This window comes from Cyphellophora europaea, assembly GCF_000365145.1.
Source record: "Cyphellophora europaea CBS 101466 unplaced genomic scaffold supercont1.3, whole genome shotgun sequence".
Taxonomy (NCBI): Eukaryota; Fungi; Ascomycota; class Eurotiomycetes; order Chaetothyriales; family Cyphellophoraceae; genus Cyphellophora; species Cyphellophora europaea.
The window spans coordinates 1,342,520-1,360,103 of NW_008481809.1; the positions used below are offsets into that span (position 1 = coordinate 1,342,520).

The 17,584-nt window shown below is 56.0% G+C and overlaps 7 protein-coding genes across 7 annotated transcripts; 3 read left to right on the forward strand and 4 right to left on the reverse strand.

Annotated features, from left to right (window-relative positions):
- Nucleotides 1-2,034: 2,034 nt before the first annotated feature.
- Nucleotides 2,035-3,348, forward strand: HMPREF1541_03399 (uncharacterized protein; the record flags this gene model as incomplete). Its single annotated transcript, XM_008717750.1, has 3 exons — nucleotides 2,035-2,686; nucleotides 2,745-3,114; nucleotides 3,180-3,348. The coding sequence occupies 3 exons, from the start codon at nucleotides 2,035-2,037 to the stop codon at nucleotides 3,346-3,348; spliced, it is 1,191 nt and encodes a 396-aa protein (XP_008715972.1).
- A 1,191-nt stretch (nucleotides 3,349-4,539) lies between these two features.
- HMPREF1541_03400 (uncharacterized protein) lies at nucleotides 4,540-6,376 on the reverse strand (the record flags this gene model as incomplete). Its single annotated transcript, XM_008717751.1, has 7 exons — nucleotides 4,540-4,692; nucleotides 4,755-4,824; nucleotides 4,883-5,540; nucleotides 5,591-5,626; nucleotides 5,677-6,003; nucleotides 6,058-6,249; nucleotides 6,307-6,376. 7 exons carry the CDS (start codon nucleotides 6,374-6,376, stop codon nucleotides 4,540-4,542), a joined length of 1,506 nt encoding a protein of 501 aa, XP_008715973.1.
- A 786-nt stretch (nucleotides 6,377-7,162) lies between these two features.
- Nucleotides 7,163-10,044, forward strand: HMPREF1541_03401 (uncharacterized protein; the record flags this gene model as incomplete). The annotated part of the gene is made up of 3 exons (XM_008717752.1): nucleotides 7,163-8,511; nucleotides 8,654-9,063; nucleotides 9,125-10,044. 3 exons carry the CDS (start codon nucleotides 7,163-7,165, stop codon nucleotides 10,042-10,044), a joined length of 2,679 nt encoding a protein of 892 aa, XP_008715974.1.
- A 475-nt stretch (nucleotides 10,045-10,519) lies between these two features.
- On the reverse strand, nucleotides 10,520-11,136 carry HMPREF1541_03402 (uncharacterized protein; the record flags this gene model as incomplete). The annotated part of the gene is made up of 2 exons (XM_008717753.1): nucleotides 10,520-11,055; nucleotides 11,097-11,136. The coding sequence occupies 2 exons, from the start codon at nucleotides 11,134-11,136 to the stop codon at nucleotides 10,520-10,522; spliced, it is 576 nt and encodes a 191-aa protein (XP_008715975.1).
- A 430-nt stretch (nucleotides 11,137-11,566) lies between these two features.
- Nucleotides 11,567-13,571, reverse strand: HMPREF1541_03403 (uncharacterized protein; the record flags this gene model as incomplete). Its single annotated transcript, XM_008717754.1, has 2 exons — nucleotides 11,567-11,632; nucleotides 11,688-13,571. 2 exons carry the CDS (start codon nucleotides 13,569-13,571, stop codon nucleotides 11,567-11,569), a joined length of 1,950 nt encoding a protein of 649 aa, XP_008715976.1.
- Nucleotides 13,572-14,021: 450 nt separating this feature from the next.
- On the forward strand, nucleotides 14,022-15,433 carry HMPREF1541_03404 (uncharacterized protein; the record flags this gene model as incomplete). Its single annotated transcript, XM_008717755.1, has 2 exons — nucleotides 14,022-14,563; nucleotides 14,608-15,433. 2 exons carry the CDS (start codon nucleotides 14,022-14,024, stop codon nucleotides 15,431-15,433), a joined length of 1,368 nt encoding a protein of 455 aa, XP_008715977.1.
- An 809-nt stretch (nucleotides 15,434-16,242) lies between these two features.
- Nucleotides 16,243-17,463, reverse strand: HMPREF1541_03405 (uncharacterized protein; the record flags this gene model as incomplete). The annotated part of the gene is made up of 1 exon (XM_008717756.1): nucleotides 16,243-17,463. The coding sequence occupies one exon, from the start codon at nucleotides 17,461-17,463 to the stop codon at nucleotides 16,243-16,245; it is 1,221 nt and encodes a 406-aa protein (XP_008715978.1).
- Nucleotides 17,464-17,584: the final 121 nt, after the last annotated feature.

The window sequence follows — 17,584 nt, forward strand, 5'->3', positions numbered from 1 at the left end:
GTGTGGGTGGAGCGGTGGAGGTGGGCGGCAGGAGAAAAGGAGCCAGCGGAAAAGAGCAAGCAAGGGCTCAGCAGCAGGTGTTTTCTCCATACGATATGATAATGACAACGAACGATGCGATGAGTGATCGGCTTTGCCTGTAACAACTCATTTTCTTGGGGACTCACATCGTTCAACCAGACAGAAGTGGCGTCAGATGGGATTGGGATTGGGATCATGAAGGCTCAAAGGGGGTTGAACTGGCAAAGCAAATCTTGACGTGACTTGCTGCGCTCTGACGCTGTACATCCCAGCTAACGAGACTTGTATGCGAAGCTGGAATATTCCCGAGCTTGTACAGTAGATACTGGCGACGTACGCCATGCCGGGAGGTGTCGTCGACGGGAGGGAGAGTTGCGTCATCAGTCACAGGAACATTTGTTTGTTGGTACGCTTCGCAAGGCTTGCAAGGAAAAATCCATGCCTTTCTACGGAGTACTTGCTCAAGTTGTTCGCGTAGCTGTTGGACTCAAGCAGCCATTTTCAAGTCGAAATTCGAGATGTCCAGGAGAACCAAGAGGACCGGCCCGCCTTTCAAGGTCATCTGTGCTGATCGTCCCGATGAGCGTACCAAGCCGGCACGTGGGTGTTGAAGCCAATGATTGGAAGCTCCAGCGGGCAGGAGAGCGGCACTGTAAGCCTGGGCTCACGAGCGCTTGGGGTTCTGGACCCAGCGTTGGCGTGTGTGCAAAGTGTGCAGTGAGGTGAAGTGATTGACAGACAGGGGCAACCGAAAGCGGAACTCTTGGCTCTTGGCAACCAAGTTTAGAAAAAACGGCAACTTGATTGAGACGTTTCTGTAGGGCCGCCACGGGGCTTCAACGCTATGGATGTACCAGCAGCGCCTACGAGACATCAATCACGCAGCCATCAAAACGCCTCGAGCGCTACTTGTGAGTTACACAATTTCCCATCGTGGTGTCAGATGCTCAAGTGCTTCGATTGACGGAGCTGCAATTTTGCTCGCTTCTTCGGCCGCCCGCACGACGGGGGACCAGAGGGATCTTTATGGCTTATTTCTGTGCGGTATTTTCTTCGCCCGGACCAGCAGCCGAAGGATTCGAAAGATGATATCCGAGCACCCGGCCCTCCATCTTGTTCACGACTCCAGCGCGAGGTTGGTTCTGGAGACGACCGGTTTTGGTGGTGCCGCATCATTGGCTCAGGGGCCTGGGAAATTGGTACTTTCCTCTCTGGGACTAGGGCAAACATAAATATCACCTACCCCCTGGCTAGTTACCACAGCACCCACAGCACCCACTGGTCAGCCTGTCCGGTTGCCTGCTTCTTGTGTCAATACCCGAAAGCTCCTCTCCTTTTTGCCTGATGACCGGGGCACAATTGCACGAACCTCGTGCTTGTGGCCCTCGGCAGTCCCCAACTTTGTGGCGGAAAATAGACACCGCGCCGGTGCCGTCACGCCATCCTTTGGGATGCACCACGATCCACCAAGCTCGAAATTGCCTTGGCTTAGCTTGTCTCTTGAGTGGAAGACTGTGGGAAAACGCCTTGCCCCGGCTCTTGCGGCTTGGTCAGTCACCGCCCTCTGCAATTTCCATCATGCAACCAATGATCCCAGTGGTGGTGTACCCGTTAGAGCACGGTTTGCTGGCGGGAGATTGAGAGCAGTGGCTGTACCGGTTTCGACTCGGGGCGTCACTCGCTCTGCCGTCAGGAGTGGAAAGGTGGGATAGGCTCGTTATGCCTGAAGCGGCATGAATCCAGCGAGCTTGCTATACGCCGCACCGCCTCTAGCCCCCAAAGCGCAATTTGAAGCTCCAGCCCAACGCCAACGCCGTACTTGTATATCCTCCCCCAAGCTCACCGTTCTTGTTTGTCCTTCTCTTCTTCCGACCTCTGTCCCGCAAGCAAACACTACCCAGACACTCGTGTCGTTCCGCTCTTTAGCCCACCTGCCAGGTTCATTCCAGAGTCATTGACTCTAGCCACTCTTTCGAACCCATCCCAAAACTTACATTCATTAATATCATCAAAATGAAGACCGTTGCTGGTATCGCCATCGCGGCCCTTGTGGCCAGCGCTCAAGCCACTGGCTGGGAAGACAAGCCTGTTGACCCAATCAAGAGCAGCAGCACCACCACCACCACGGCTGCCTCGACTTGGATCGACTACGACCCATCGAAGAGCACCACCACCACCACCACCACCAAGCCCGTCGAGGAGACCGAGACCCCCACCTACTGGGGTGACGCTCCAGTGGACCCGACCAGCGAGTCGACCACCACCACTGCTGCTTCCACATGGATCGACTACGACCCATCCAAGACCAGCACCACCACCAAGCCAGTCAAGGAGATCACCAGCACCACCACTAAGTGGGAGGACTACACTGTGTCGACTTCCAGCAGCAAGCCCGTGAAGCCGACCACCACTTCCACCAAGCCCGTTGTGGACACCACCACCACCAGCGCCGCGACTTGGGCTGACCCGACCGCTACTTGGGTTGATGCCGCTGTCGGCTCTTGCAAGGTCGTCACCGTGACCAAGACCGGCAGCTGGATCTGGGTCCCTGCCCCAGCTGACCCGACCACCTGGGTTGAGGTCCCTGCGCCGAGCAGCACGACCACCACGACCACCAAGCCCGTGGCGCCAACCACCTCCGCCTCAGCTTCCTCCACCTGGATCGGTAAGTGTCGACTTCCATCACCCGGCTTCCAAATAGTCCACTAACACAACCCCCCCAGACTACCCCGTCGACCCCACCACCAAGTCCACCACCACCACCGTCGCCACCTCCACCTGGGGCGATGTTTCCACCATCGCGCCCAGCACGATGCCCACCCCAACCTGGACCAAGCCAGCCACCACGCTCTCGACCTCAACCAAGACCAGCACCACAACCACCACTACTTCCGCGGTCCCCAAGCCCACCGGCGCCACGTGCCCCAACGACAACGGCAAGACCCTCGCCGCCGAAGGCTCCTGCGGCGGCTCCTTCCAGGTCAACTGCGGCGTCAAGGCCAGCCCGGGCCCCAACAGCAAGTTCTGGCAGCGCGCCAACGGCGAGAAGATTGCCACTCTGGCCCAGTGCATTGCCATCTGCAATGACAACTCGTAAGTTTTCTTACACAACCCGGGCGATTGAAAGGAATGGGTTTGCTGATAAAAAGTGAAATTAGTGCCTGCGAAGCCGTCCTCTACGTCAACGGCCAGCCCGGCTCCGGCGACAACGAGCTCTGCTGGCAGACTTCCGGCCTGGGACCGGTCACCGGCACCAACTATGCGCAGATCGCGTACAAGACTGGTGCCAAGGGCGGGTGCAAGGCTAGCTACAATGCTACCCCTTAAGCTGTTGTAGTGTTTTTTTTAAAGGTTCTTTTGAATCGTAGGTATGGTAGTTTGGGAGAGGTGTGGGCGGCATGGTTTTGCGGAGGAGAGGAGGAAAGGAGAAGAGGATGATCATGTGTACGTCTTTTGCATTTGCAACTGTTGGTAACTCATTGAATCTTGGGACTCGGCCCGAATGTCGAGTTTCAGGTTTTGGGCATCAACATCAACAACAACATGTGTCCAAAGAACCTCTTTTTAATATTCTGTTCGATTCTTCTTTTATCAACATGATTGTTTTTCTCTTCTTTTTCTTGCCCGCCTCAGTGACTTGTGACAGATGATGGGGCGCAAGCCGAGGGTCTCATAGCGTTGGGAACTGCCAGTATCACCCGTGTTTGTCTTCCGGGGGGTAACTCGCTCGCTTACCTGTTGCCCTTTCTATACGAATCTTCCCCGTTGCTATAGCCGATTAAAGGGGTTGCACTCTGCCATCCATTTCCATAAAGTGTCGAGACGTTGCTGAGCTGGTTGTACGATCGACCGCACATATAGTAGTAGATTCGATGAGAAATCTGGTTGTGTGCTCCGTCGACTGCGTGCGAGCACGGGACGCATCGTAATGTAAATCTGGTAATTTTCTAATATGGACGTATACTACACCAAAACGTCAGCGTGGCTTATATCTTCCGATCAGCGAAAGAATGCTGTTGGTCTTGATACTTTGGGGGGAGATGTCAAAAGTTGAGCGAGGCAAGCTTCTTGACGGACGGAATCGTAGTGATCTTCGAAAAGTCCATCTTGGAATTCGGTCTCGGAGATGTATCATAGTGCACACCATTCCCATTCTCGATCACGGTTCTAGTCAGGTTTAAAGATGAAGTCGATTCTAATAAAGGCGGGCTTCGGAGATGGCACCAGGTAGGTTTCTTTGGTTGGCCAGACAGAGGAGTGCTGCAACTGTTGGCGCTCTTGGATTGTTCGATTGGTTACGAAGCTGAGTACGTGTGTACGACAGCGGCAACATCATATGCGTGCTCACGCTTTTGTCAACAAACGCTGTTCCAGAGGATTGCGTGAACAACAATCAAATGTCACGAAGGTGAGGGAAGACCCGTGAAGAACTTGACAACATTAGGGGCCTGCACCAAGCTATATACCTCGAGGAGGTCCATAAGGGGCTGGAAGGGGGCTGGCAGTTGACTTCCAACATCAAGCACGACCAGCCGCCCGGTTCCCTGCATTGTCGATCTCCTGAACGTTTCCTTGCAGCTCAGCCTTCGCATCAACATCAATCTCTCCAACATGTTCGGTGGCCAATGTATCACCGAAGATCTCGGCGATCTCTTCCAGAGTTTTCCCTCCCTGGTGGAGTTTGTGTCAGCCCTACTACTCCTCCTTGTCCGAGCCGTGATTTGGTAACTTACCGTCTCTGGAAGGTAAAAGAAATACAGCACAGCAGCAACGAAGTTGCAGGCGATGAAAAGTGAGTAGTACCTGGTGAAAAACGTCAGAACTACTCTTAGACCCCAGGAGGAACGGAGGAACATCTTACCGCCACCCAATATTTGCTAGTGCCGTTGGCGTGATCTGCGACAGAACGATGGCAACAATTGACTTGAGGCAAACAGCGAATGCCAAACCCTTGGAGCGCAAAAACATGGGGAACAACTCAGACGGCACTACCCAGATCATGGCGTTGAAGAACATGGCAAACACGGCCGAGTAAATGAAGATGAAAGCAATGGCTGCGCGAGCACCGTTGCCTCCGTCGTCGCCGGAACTGCCGAACCTGGCGCTGAGGGCCATGCAGATGGAGATGTTGACGGTCAACGCTAACGACCCAGTCCAGAGTGTCCGGGCGCGGGGCCACTTGTCGGCCACGAGAGTGAGATACAGTGCAGTTCCGATGACGCCCATCATGCCATACACGCCTGAGATGAGGAGTGAGGTGCGTCCGGTAAAGCCGACTTGAGCGTAGAAGATGGTTTGGTAGTTCTGTATGACGGGGGCACCAGAGAGCTGTGCCTGGGCCACGATGAAGCCGGCCGTCAATGAACGCCGGATATAGCGGCGTGAAAACATGGCCTTGAGTGCATAATTCCACGATGCGTTGGACTGCGATTTCTCCAGCGAGATTTGCTCACGTATCTGGATCAGCTCTTGGGCAATTAGATTGTCATCCTCGGCGCCGCCACGAAGACGAGTCAATACTGTCTGCGGGTCAGTATCCAAGCTATAGGTTCACATGGGACCTGCTAACCTGCTTTAGCCTCTTCATAGCGTTCTTGTTGCACCACTGTCGTACGGTTAGTTGCCGAGCAGTTTGCAGTTGCGGTAAAAACTTACGCCAGCGAGGAGTGAATGGGATCAAGAACACCAATCCCATCAGAAGCAGGGGAATAGGAATTTGCATCGCAAGAGGAATGCGCCAGCTCGCGGACCCTGCAGCAAAGGAGCCGGAGTACCCAACCCAGTTCGCCAGCGCAAAACCAATGGCAACCATCATGCCTTGTAGGCCGACAAGGAAGCCTCGCTGTCCGGGAGGGGAGATTTCGGCAATGTAGGCAGGAACCACGGCCAGGAGCTGGCCACAGGCGACACCGGCGAGGAATCTGCCACTGATCATCATGCCAACATGCATGGCGGCAGCCTGAAGCACCGCTCCAACAACAGCTGGATTTGTTAGAAACCACAGTTCTCACACTATCTAGCGCGACAAACACTTACAAATGAGCGCAGCGAGCGATATGGTGTATTTCCGACTGTATTTGTCCGCCAGATAACCCACCATTGGACCGCCCAATGCTTGTCCGACGTTATACAGGGACACAATTGCCCCTGTCAATGGCGCGTTGACCTGGCTCGGGCCATACATGGTGACACGGAAAGATTCATGGCCAAAGGTCGTGGCAATAATTCCTGCGAACATCAGTTTGAGGACTTGAAGCACAATCCCAGATCCTAGGATTTCCTCACCTGAATCAAAACCAAACACCAGGCCACCGAGGGCTGTTGTAATGGTGATCAGGTAGATGATGGTTTTCATGTTTGAGACCGTTGAATGCCAGCGAATGCCACTGGGCAGTGATGAAGAACAAGTTGGACCGGTCGTCTTATATAAAGGGCTACAGGCGTCCGGGGGAGCTTTCACAGGTTCACATACCCCAAGCTTACCCCCTGGGGTCTCCACGCGGTGGAGCAGTCGTGGGGCTTCTGATTCTGGCCTACCCTGTATACTCCTTTTAGCAGCTGGCAGCAAAGCCTATGATAACAGCCCCATACTTCTACTCCTTGCGATGACCGAGATGAAGAGCGGGTCGGTGGGGAGGGAAGCCCAAACTCCGAAGAAAGGCCACAACCACCACGGACGAGGTGGGCAAAGGGGTTGACACATCCCACTTTGCTGTCTACATCGACACCAGTATCGGCTTAGGGAAAGCTTGCTGAGGCGGCGCGGGACAATTCGGCCAGAGCTAGACCGATCCCGCGACAGCACCTCCAATCCGCCAGCTACCGGGCCGGGAGGTCAACAATTCTGAAGTCCTGCCGAGAACACTCACATCAAAAACGCGAGTCGGATCCAGATCTTCGGGTCAATATATGCCGTCTCTACCTCGACGTTGGGAATCTCTATCGGACTGTGGGGCTCGGTAGATTGCGACAGACGACGGCTGCATCATCAGACACGAGAACAAGTCAGGACTCAAACGAGGGTCGCGGTACGAAGAGTATCAGATGCAGAGCCTCTACGCTGCCACCTCTTTCACGTGCCGGTCAACAAGGCAGTGCGTCGCTTCTCATGAAGTGTAGTACTGCCCTCCGAAAACCATCCATGACACAACCGGCCTTGCAAGCGCCTCAGTTCGAGCATCATCCCACCGGCTTCGGCATTGGCTGCGCGAGTCCACGGCTTTCGTGGAAATTCGACACCGACTCGACGACGCTGCCCGGATGGACCCAGAGCGCCTATGAGATCGAAGTCGCCCTAGACGACGGTACGACCGAAACCTTCAAGCATGATGGCTCAAGCAACCTCCTCGTCCCCTGGCCACATCGGCCGCTTCGCTCAAGCGAGCGTGCCCAGGTGCGAGTCCGAGCTTTTGGGCATGCAGAAAGCAGACAACCCGAAGCCACGACATGGTCCCCTACTGCGCATCTGGAAGTCGGCCTCCTCGAGCCCGTGGACTGGAAAGCGTCATTCATCACACCAGCCGAGCGCTTTGGCCCGGAGTTTCCTCTCCAGCCGGTCCGTTTCCGGCGGGAGTTTGAGCTGCCTGGTGATTCATCTGCAAGTCCGGTACGGCTCTATGTCACCGCTCTCGGCGTCTACGAGGCATCCATCAACGGACAAGTCGTGAGTGACGAATGCATGGCGCCGGGCTGGACCAGCTACGGCCATCGACTCAACTATAGTGTGCTCGACGTGACCAAGTTCGTGATGCCGGGCAAGCCGAATGTCCTTGCCATCGAAGTGGGAGAAGGCTGGTATGCAGGAAAACTCGGCTTTCGGGGCGGCACGCGCTTCCTCTACGGAGGGAAAGAGCTGGCGGCTTTTTGCCAGCTGCAGGTAGATGGGAAGCCTGTTGTCGTGACAGATGAGAGCTGGCGGTGTATGCCGAGCGCGATCGTGTCCAGCGAGCTGTATAACGGGGAGGTATACGATATGCGACTCGAGCAGGCTGGGTGGAACGCCGTCGGCGGTGACACGTCGAGCTTCAGACCGGTCACGCGGCTCGACTCTCCGCCGCAGCCGTTGCTGGTCGCGCCGAATGCACCACCAGTGAGAGTCATAGAAGAACGACCCGCGGCCGCGGTGTTCCGCTCCAAGAGCAACAAGACCATCATCGATTTCGGCCAGAACCTCGTCGGCAGAATCCGCGTCAAGTCACTGCACTTGTCCACAGGCCACAGACTGACCGTCCGTCACGCCGAGGTCATGGAGCACGGCGAGCTCGGCACGCGGCCGCTGAACGAAGCCCGTTGCGAAGATACTGTCATCGGCTCCGGTGAAGAGCTTCGGAACTGGACGCCCAAGTTCACCTTCCATGGCTTTCGGTACGTGCAAGTCGAGGGCTGGCCGGGCGGCGATGAAGCGCTGCAGGACAACGTCGTGGCACTAGTCATGCACAGTGCGATTCGACGACGCGGCTTCTTTGAATGCTCAAACCACTGGGTGAATCGGTTACACGAGAATATTGTATGGTCGATGCGAGGGAATTTCTTGTCCATCCCAACCGATTGTCCTCAGCGTGATGAAAGGCATGTGGCCCTACTGCATTCTTCCCATAAAGCCCCTGTACTGACGCCTCTTTTGTGGTTCCAGGTTAGGCTGGACAGGCGACATCAACGTCTTCGCCCCCACCGCGTGCTACCTCTACGACACCATCGGCTTCCTCGACGACTGGCTCTCCAGCCTCGCAGTCGAGCAGCTCGCCGATCCCAACGGAATACCCGGTCTTGTATGCCCCTTCGTCCCTCTTCCCGACTGGCCTCGGATCCCCCAAGCAGTCTGGCACGACGTGACCATCATGCTGCCGGAGGAGCTCTTCCGCTTCACCTCGGACGTCACCGTGCTGGAGCGGCAGTTCGACTCCATGCGCGCCTGGCTCGACAAGGGCGTCGACCGCGGCGCCGACGGCCTGTGGGACTTGTATCGCTGGCAGCTCGCCGACTGGCTCGACCCGACCGCCCCGCCTCAGCAGCCGGGCCTGAGCTTGGACAGACTCCGTATTGGTAGCGGATGCCTACCTGGTGCGGGCCACACAGATCTTCGCTCGGGTCTGCGAGCTGCTAGGCAAAGACCAGCTGGCGCGCGAGTACGCACAGCAAGCGACAACTCTCCTAACACGGTTCCAAGACAAATACATCACCCCCAGCGGCAACCTCATGTCCAACACGCAGACCGGCCTTGCCCTTGCCATCACCTTCAACCTCTACCACACCCCGCACCAACTCACAACCGCCACCCAGCAACTCAGCAAACTCGTGCGCGCTGCCCGCTTCAAAATCGCCACCGGCTTCGCCGGCACCCCGCGCATCCTTGAAGCGCTGACCCAGACGGGGCAAGCGCCGCTCGCCTACCGCATGCTCCTCCAGAAGGAGTGCCCGGGCTGGCTGTTCCCCGTCATCGCCATGGGCGCGACGACCGTGTGGGAGCGCTGGGACAGCATGCTTCCCGACGGCAGTATCAATCCGGGGAGCATGACCAGCTTCAACCACTACGCGCTGGGGGCGGTGGCGCAGTGGCTGCACGGTCGCGTGGGTGGGCTCGGTATGCTGGCGGAGGGTGAAGCCGGGTGGCGGACGTTCAGGGTCAGGCCGGTGCCCGGTGGGAACTTGACATGGGCGAAGACGGCGTTTGATGGGCCGTGTGGGATGATCCGCGTGGAGTGGTGGGTGGGGTTGGAAAAAGACGACGACGGGAGGGATGCTCGACAACAACAACTGGGGGGAAGGGAGACGAAGTTTAGAATGAAGCTTACCGTGCCGCCGAATAGTCGGGCGGTAGTCACGCTTCCTAGTGAATGGGCCGCCGCCGCCACCGCCGCCGCCGCTGCTGCGGGTGAGGGTGAGGGAGCAAAGGAGGTCGAACGCGTGGTGGGTTCTGGCGTGCATGAATTTGCCTGTGCGTACACGGCCGCCGAGTGGCCGCCAAAGGTGCTGTTGCCGCCCAACTTGACTTATTCGGCGGATATGGACGAAGTGGCTGCATAGCTGGCTGGAGTAGACAGGGCATTTCCTGTGATCGAGGCAAGACTTGGTGCTGCTGCTGCTGCTGTTGTTGTTTCATTACTTGAAACAAACGGATGGGCGCGCATCAGGCAGGACCATCAAAGAGCTTGCAAGGCATCCATCCCATATGAGCCTTTGTTGCAGTTGCCATCGTGATTGGGTCAGCGTCCGGGGATCAAAGACTAGTTTGTTGTGCTGTAGCGCATACTATCGAGCAGATATACTGCGCCAGTATGAGGACAAATTCGACGCCAGGCAGTCGGAAGGTAAACATGTCTGTGGAATACCGACCGACGAAAACGAAACTCGCATTCACTCGTCCCCTCCACCAACACGAGGTATGCACTTTCCTGACCACACGGCCAAACTCCTATTTCCCATCCCATCCCATCATCGCCTCACGTGGGAGCCCTGTCAAGCGACTCCATACCCTCCTCACCCACCCCCTTTCTAACCCTCAATAGGCGGCACGTCCTTCACGCCCCAATACTCGGCAAACGGGGTCATCGCGCCAATCCGTGATCCTCGGATACTCGATCCCCACGGCCAACTCATCCGCCCGCTCCTTACGCCACACGTCCTCGATCCACGCACTCACGCCACTGCGCAAATACACGTTCCCATCCCTGACCCAGCGCGCATGCCCGATCCAATTGGTGCGCGGGCCGTGGCTGACCGTCTCGTTCCACATGGCCTTGTTGGTTGTTGCGTTGCGGCCGTCGAGGACGCCGGCGCCCGTGCAGGTGGAGATCAGGTGCGTGAGGGACGGGTACGTGGTGGTGATGTAGTCGATCCTGGGCTGAAGGTCTGGGGTGGGGGCGAGCGTGCCGACGCCGTCGGGGACGAAAAGGGCGTGCAGGTCGAGGTCTGCGGCCGTGGCCAAGGTGTCGGTGGGCACGATGGATTGCGAGAAGGAGGAGTTGTGTAGGAGTTCATCATTCGGGGTTGAGTGCTGATGGGGGAGAGGGTGGGAGCGATGAGGTGCAGATTTAGCTGGGTGCTGTAGGAGAACAAGTTGAGGATGTCGAGCGGACCGAAGACGTCGGTGACTGAGAAAGCTGGGAAGAGGAGCATGCCGATCTGAGGGTGGTGCTGTTGCTGTCGAGGCTGAGGGCGGAGGCGAGGGCGCGCAAGGGGTCGTAAATGTATACTTAAGCAGGGTGACGGCGTCGTGTTCGTGACCAACCATCTGCGAATGTGCATGCTCCTGTGGAACGACCGGGTAAGGAAAACTGCTCAGACTCGGGGCTCGGGGTAACATGGAGAACATGGTATACCTGCTCATGTGACTCGCGGGAATAGGACGAAAGGCTTGTTTGGCGGCCAAGCCTGCTTTAGCAGAATTGTTTGAGGCCAAGCATGGCCGTTGCGTTAGATAGAATGCACGCGCCGAGGAAGATGATGCGCGATATTGTCAGGCTGTGTGAGTTGCCTAAGGAGAAACAGTCTTGGGACGTTGGGAAGCGGCGTAGTGCAAGGTTCAGAATGGGTCGAATACTTCCTTTCATCTTGCAGATTGATCGCCTTTTTGTACCATCCTGATGCGCCCCTCCAGCCGTGGAGCAATAGCCTGTGAATCGTCAGCGTGCTGTAATTGCTTGAGAACTTGAATGTTTGAGACTCACCCTGGTCCAATCCGCATTGAATTCGCCTTCGTCAATGTTGTCGCAGACGTTAGGATGCAACTTCTTCTTGGTCAACCCGGCGAGCCGCCACCATTTTCTCATGACTTTTCGGATCAGTTGAAGTTCTCTTTCGTTGAATTTGATGTCTTCAAGCGCATTTGCATCGTCCACTTCCGAGTCAGAGTCGGACTCAACCTCCGGCGGAGGCTTGGGGTTGGCCTCGCTGTGAGTTCGCTTGTGTGGACCCTTCTTGTGGTGAAAGGAAAAGGATTTCACCCTTTCTGGCGATGCAGGAGTCTTGGGTTCGACCACGGTGTGGATGTCGTGCAAACCTTCGTGGACGCGGTTGAAATGTCGACCCAGACTGTTGCTCCAGTGTTTCCACTGGCCAAGAATCTTTAGGCTCATAAAGTACTGCCGCAGAAGCATGCTCAGGAGGATACCGTTCTCTTCGTGGACAAGCTCCTCACACTCGCCTCCCTCCGACTTGACCAGTAGGGAGTCGAAACCGTCTTTGCCCCGCCCCATATAGCCTCTAGTGACTAGAGTATACTGTCTCTCGTCGTCGACAGGAGCGTCACCTACATTGGTCCAAAGAACTCGTGAGCCACTTGGCCGCTGAGGGTCAAATTCGAGGGTGATGTTGGAGACTTGTGGGAAGCGTCCTTCTAGAGCGGGATACTGGGAGACCGAGTTTTCCAAGGCTGCCTTGAGTGCTTTTCCGGTCACCTTGATCACTATGCAGGGGTCCTCGAAGGGAAAGCAGGTCATGATATCCTTGACCTTGAGAACGCCTGGTGGATAGATTTGGTCGCCGCGAATGGTGCCGGCAGCCATCAGTGCGCAGTCGCCTTGATAGTGGAAACGCATTAGGTCGCAGACAAAGTTGCCAATGTTGGACTCCTTCATACGCACGGTTGTGAATCGGGCATCAAGAGGCGCCGCGGTATATCCTAGTGGCTTCTCCAGCTTTGACTTGAGAGAGGATGATAGCTTCTCCTCAAGCTCGACCATCTCCGGATCCCGCGAGATACTCTTGACCACATCTCGACGCATGATGTGGAAGCTCCACTTTGAAGATCCACCTTTGCGCTTCCGGGCTTCAATATAGCTCAGCTGCTTGAAGTCGGTGCCGGATCGAAGGATGTGTGTGCCATTGATGACCGAATGTGAATAGTAGTGGTCGTGCCCGCCAAGGATCAGGTCAACAACACCGTCAGGCGTCTTTTCAGCAAGCTTGTTGTCGTTTGGCTCGCGCTGATGTGTAAGAGCAATGATGATCTCCGCTCCCTGCTCTCGAAGCTGCGGGGCTAGCTCTATGGCTGTGGCAGAGACCGACTTGTAGATGAGATTCGGTGGAAGAGAGTTGATGGTGGCCAGCCATTCGCGTTCGACCAGTCCAATGACACCCACCTTGACGCCATTGGAAGCGGTAAGCATGAGTGTCTTCTGGGCGTTGGCTAGTGGCACGCCTTCGCCCAAAGCCGGATCGAGGACATTCGCCAGAAGCCAGGGAAACTCACACTGCTTGGCCAAGTTGCGGAACTGCTTGATGCCGAAGTCTAGATCATGGTTGCCTACGCAAGCCACGTCCGTCTTCAGTTTGTTGAGTACAGGGACCATGTGGCTTCCCTTGGTGACCGAACTTTCGAGACTCGGGTTGAAAGCATCACCCGAGAACATTGTGAGAAGCTCAGGCTGCCCTTTGTAGCGTTCATCGTTTCGGTAGTGCTTGCATAGAGTCTGGAAGCGTGGAATGCCACCCACCGGCTCCGCTGATCCACTCTCGACATGATAGACATCGTTGAAATGAAGCAGGCGTAGATCTGGCGGACCAGATATGTCGTCTTCGGTGAAAGTGACCGACTCACCCTCGCTGGCCATGATCAGGGTAAAGTCGGCCGGATACCAGAAGGACGGTGAGTGCGGTTGGGGCGGAGTGGCTGTGTGAGCCAGCTATGCCATACTGGTGTTTCTACTTTGCCGTAATTGTGCAGCTGCTTATGCTCCGCCGTAGCTCACCAACGCCAAGAAGGGCAAGCCGAATTCGTTGTCGTCACGCTGCAGGTCGCCATTGCTTCGTCGTGAAAACGTGTGGCAAACCGCCACTTCACTCGTTGCTCAGTGAAGGCTCACTGTTGTCAGGTAAGGCTGCCGCGGCGAGCAGTAAACCATGTAGTGGCTTCGCAGACTTTTTGTCAACACTATTTGCACCTCCCGCGCCTGTCCTCCGTGCTTTCCCTCGATGGCTTGATAGACTTGAACTACCTCATCCTTTCTTGCGAATCGCTTACTTCCATCATCTGACCATAGTCTTTCCTTTGGGTTTTCGAAATGGCTTTCGCTCACACCCGTGTGGCGGTTCTCTCCTTTGCGGTCGCCGCCTTGGCCATCAATCTCAACCTCAATCACACCGCGTCCGTCATCGACGCTGCATCGATCGCCGCTCGAGGTCTCCGGTCCCTTTACAATGGCGACACCGCTGGTGGCGTACTTGGCAAATTCCCTTACCCGCCATACTACTGGTGGGAGTCTGGCGCGGCCTGGGGGGGTATGGTTAACTACTGGCACTACACCGGCGACGATCAATACAACAACATCACGTGGGAAGCCTTAGTCTCGCAGATGGGCCCTCAGTCCGACTGGGTTGTGCCTGTTGAGGCTTTCAACGAGGGCAATGATGATCAGGCCTTCTGGGTCTTTGCTGCGCTGTCTGCTGCCGAGCACGGTTTTCCAGAGCCACCCGCCCCCTTTCCCACCTGGATCACCACTGCTCAGAACGCCTGGCAGCTGTATGTCGAGAGATGGAATACCACCAACTGCAATGGTGGCCTGAAATGGCAGTTCTATCCGGAGAACAAGGGCTACAACTACAAGTAAGCCATCGTCCAAGCTCGCGAGCTCATGCTGATACTCTTAGACAATCCATCGCCAACGGAGCGTTTTTCCAAATCTCGGCTCGTCTTGCTCGATACACTGGCAACAACACCTACCTGGACTGGGCCAACAAGATCTGGGACTGGACAACGGGTATTGGTCTGATCGACAACATCTACAATGTCTTTGACGGCTCGGATGAATTGATCAACTGTACTCGAGTGGATCACCACCAGTGGACATACAACGTCGGAGTCTTCTTGTATGGCGCCGCTGTGTTGCAAAACTACACCAACGGTAGTGACGTCTGGTGGACGCGAACCAACGGCCTCCTCGATGCTACTTCGACCTTCTTCTCCCCTTTTCCGAATGCGACCGGCATCATGTTTGAGGCTCAATGCGAGCTTGACAACAGTTGTAACGTGGATCAATTGTCCAAGAAGGCCTATCTCGCACGCTGGCTGGCTGGTACATCGCTGATGGCCCCAAACACCGCCGGCAAGGTTGGTGCTTTGCTAAAAGCTTCTGCTGCCGGGGCTGCTGCCGCTTGTACTGGTGGTTCCGATGGCAGAACTTGCGGATTCCGCTGGTACACTGGTAGTTACGACAACAACACTGGAGTAGGTCAGCAGCTTTCTGCCATGGAGATCATGTACACATTACTTGTCAACCAGACCGCGCCACCCAAGACTTTGTCCAATGTGGTAATCAGGGATGCTCCTGCCAACTTGACCACTCCCACCACGGATCCGGACTCAAGTTCGACTCATCGGCCTCTCCATGATGGCCAACCTCCACTCGGTACGGTTCCTGGACTGGGTTTAATGTTTACTCTAACGACTATTCTCAGTTTGATCTGGTCCATATGAAGGCTTTACGGCACGGATGCAATGAATGAATGATTGCTAGCTCGGTGTTGCGGCGTTGTGTCATAGACAAAGAGACATCAGTTCTGTCTAATGACAATCTCTAGGATGTTTTACTCTGATCTTTCGGGGCCCCAGCCGTGCCGAAAGTATCAACCTAGCTAGGTTGTGGGCATTCTTCTGCTGTGTGTTAGCACATTAGGGCATTTTGCCAATCCTTTACAGCATAGATGAAGACCATCTCAGCAGAAGTGTTTGATCAGTCTGTTCTGTCTTTTCCAATCCGCGACTAGCTTTCGTCCGCAGTGCCTTCACAGCGTTGAAAATCTGTCTCCTTACATGTCTCCAGCTGACACACACAAAAACGAAAGGCTGCTCGCTCCCCCCGCGTCTAGCTAGGCTGCGCGGCCCAAGCCACGCCGTTGACGAACTCTGTTACGAAAACGCAGACTTTTGCTTTTTCATCGTGCTCCAAACCCAGATGAGATGAAACGATTGCCCGGAGGTATTGCAGACTGGGGCTGGAAGGATTGGTGGGCGCGCTTACGAATACAGACAGCGCTAAGGGGGGACAGGGGTAAGGCTCGAGCCGCACTAGTAGAACGGGGGTGAATGGCAGCACGACTGATGAGCAAGCATTGGCGCGCAGGAGAACCTCGTGGCCTTGTCGGTCTGGTCAATTGTCCCTAGGAGGAGGTGGTGGCTTTCGAGAAATCATGGGGCTCTTCACCTACGAAGACGGAAAGGCTACTGTATGTTCGAGGTCTTGGGGTGGAATGATTCTACGTTGCGAAAACGCAACATTGAGGGATTCACAGACGAATGCCCCCGTTGACTTCCAGGAAGTCCCTGAAATTATCCGTCGCTGGGTCTCTGGCTGAAATGCTGACGTCGGGAGGGCAATCCGGCTTCGGACGCCACGGCTCGGTGTCCATTTTTGGCCGCTGACCTTCTACGCGCTCGGCCTTGACCAGCACGGGGATGATACCGCCAGTCTCCATCTTGAATACGCGGTGACCGACGCCGCGAAGAATTGCTGCAATGACGCCGGAGTGGACGGTGATGGAGATGACGGTGCTGTCATCGTGGCGGAGAATGTCATCTAGAGCATGGAGCATCCGCGCCGTGTGTGCCGAAGCTGTTTCTCGTAGATCAGGCTTCCATAGCTCGTCCTTCTCCGAGAAGCCCTTTTCGATTCTGTACGGGGGATCGTGCCAACGTGCCTTGATGGTGGATAGTGGTGAGCGCCGGTCGCAAGTATGCACGCCGTTAGTCTCGCGCAGCATTTCCTTGATGAGAGGGCTAAATGGAGCTGAGCCCGGAGGGAAGGTCAAGCTTCGATACGTGATATCGGCCGTCTCGATCGCCCGATCAAAGGGACTGAGGTAGTATGCGTCCGGCGTCTTCATCTTTTGATCTCGGATCTGCGAGTCCCAGAAAGCAGAGGCGGTGCGGGCCTGTCCCTGGCCCACGGTCGTGAGGTGCGCATCAGCCCACGATACCGTTTCGTTCCCTTCCAGAGTCGACCAGTAGCAGTCCCACTGCACTGTGCCGTAGAAGCTTTCGGCCACGTTGTGGTAGCCCTGACCGTGCCGACCGAGGAATAGCAGCCGGTATGTTGTTGAAGGCGGGGCATCCGCGTTCAGCGTATCAAGATGGTGGAAGAAGAGCTCCCACTGCGTCGGGTCGGGCTTGTCTGATGGGTACGAAGGATCGGAGGAATAGGATCGAGAAACGAGGCCGAAATTGCTGGTGAGGAAGGAGAAGCTGGAGTCGTTCGTTGTAGGGTCTGACTGAACAAAGTAATCCGGTACTGCCTGCAATCGGAACCACACCGAGCCATCATGCCCCGGCTCAGCGGTGCCGGGCGTCGTCGGTAGTGACGCGGGTGCTTCCTTCATCATGAACAGGATCGAAACAGTCACGGTCAGGAACACGAGCGCGGGTATAATCGTCGTAGTGCGGAGGGACCAGCATCGATGGCGAGGTTTGGGGGCGTACAGGTATGGCGGACTGTAATCTCTAGGCAGCATCGTGAAGTGACAGGTCTGCTGCCGCAAGTACAACACTCATCTTTACAGAACCGACTTGCTCGTGGAGGTAGAGGCGAGTGAAGCGGACGAGGTCAGATGCGCGTCGACACAGCCGTCAGTT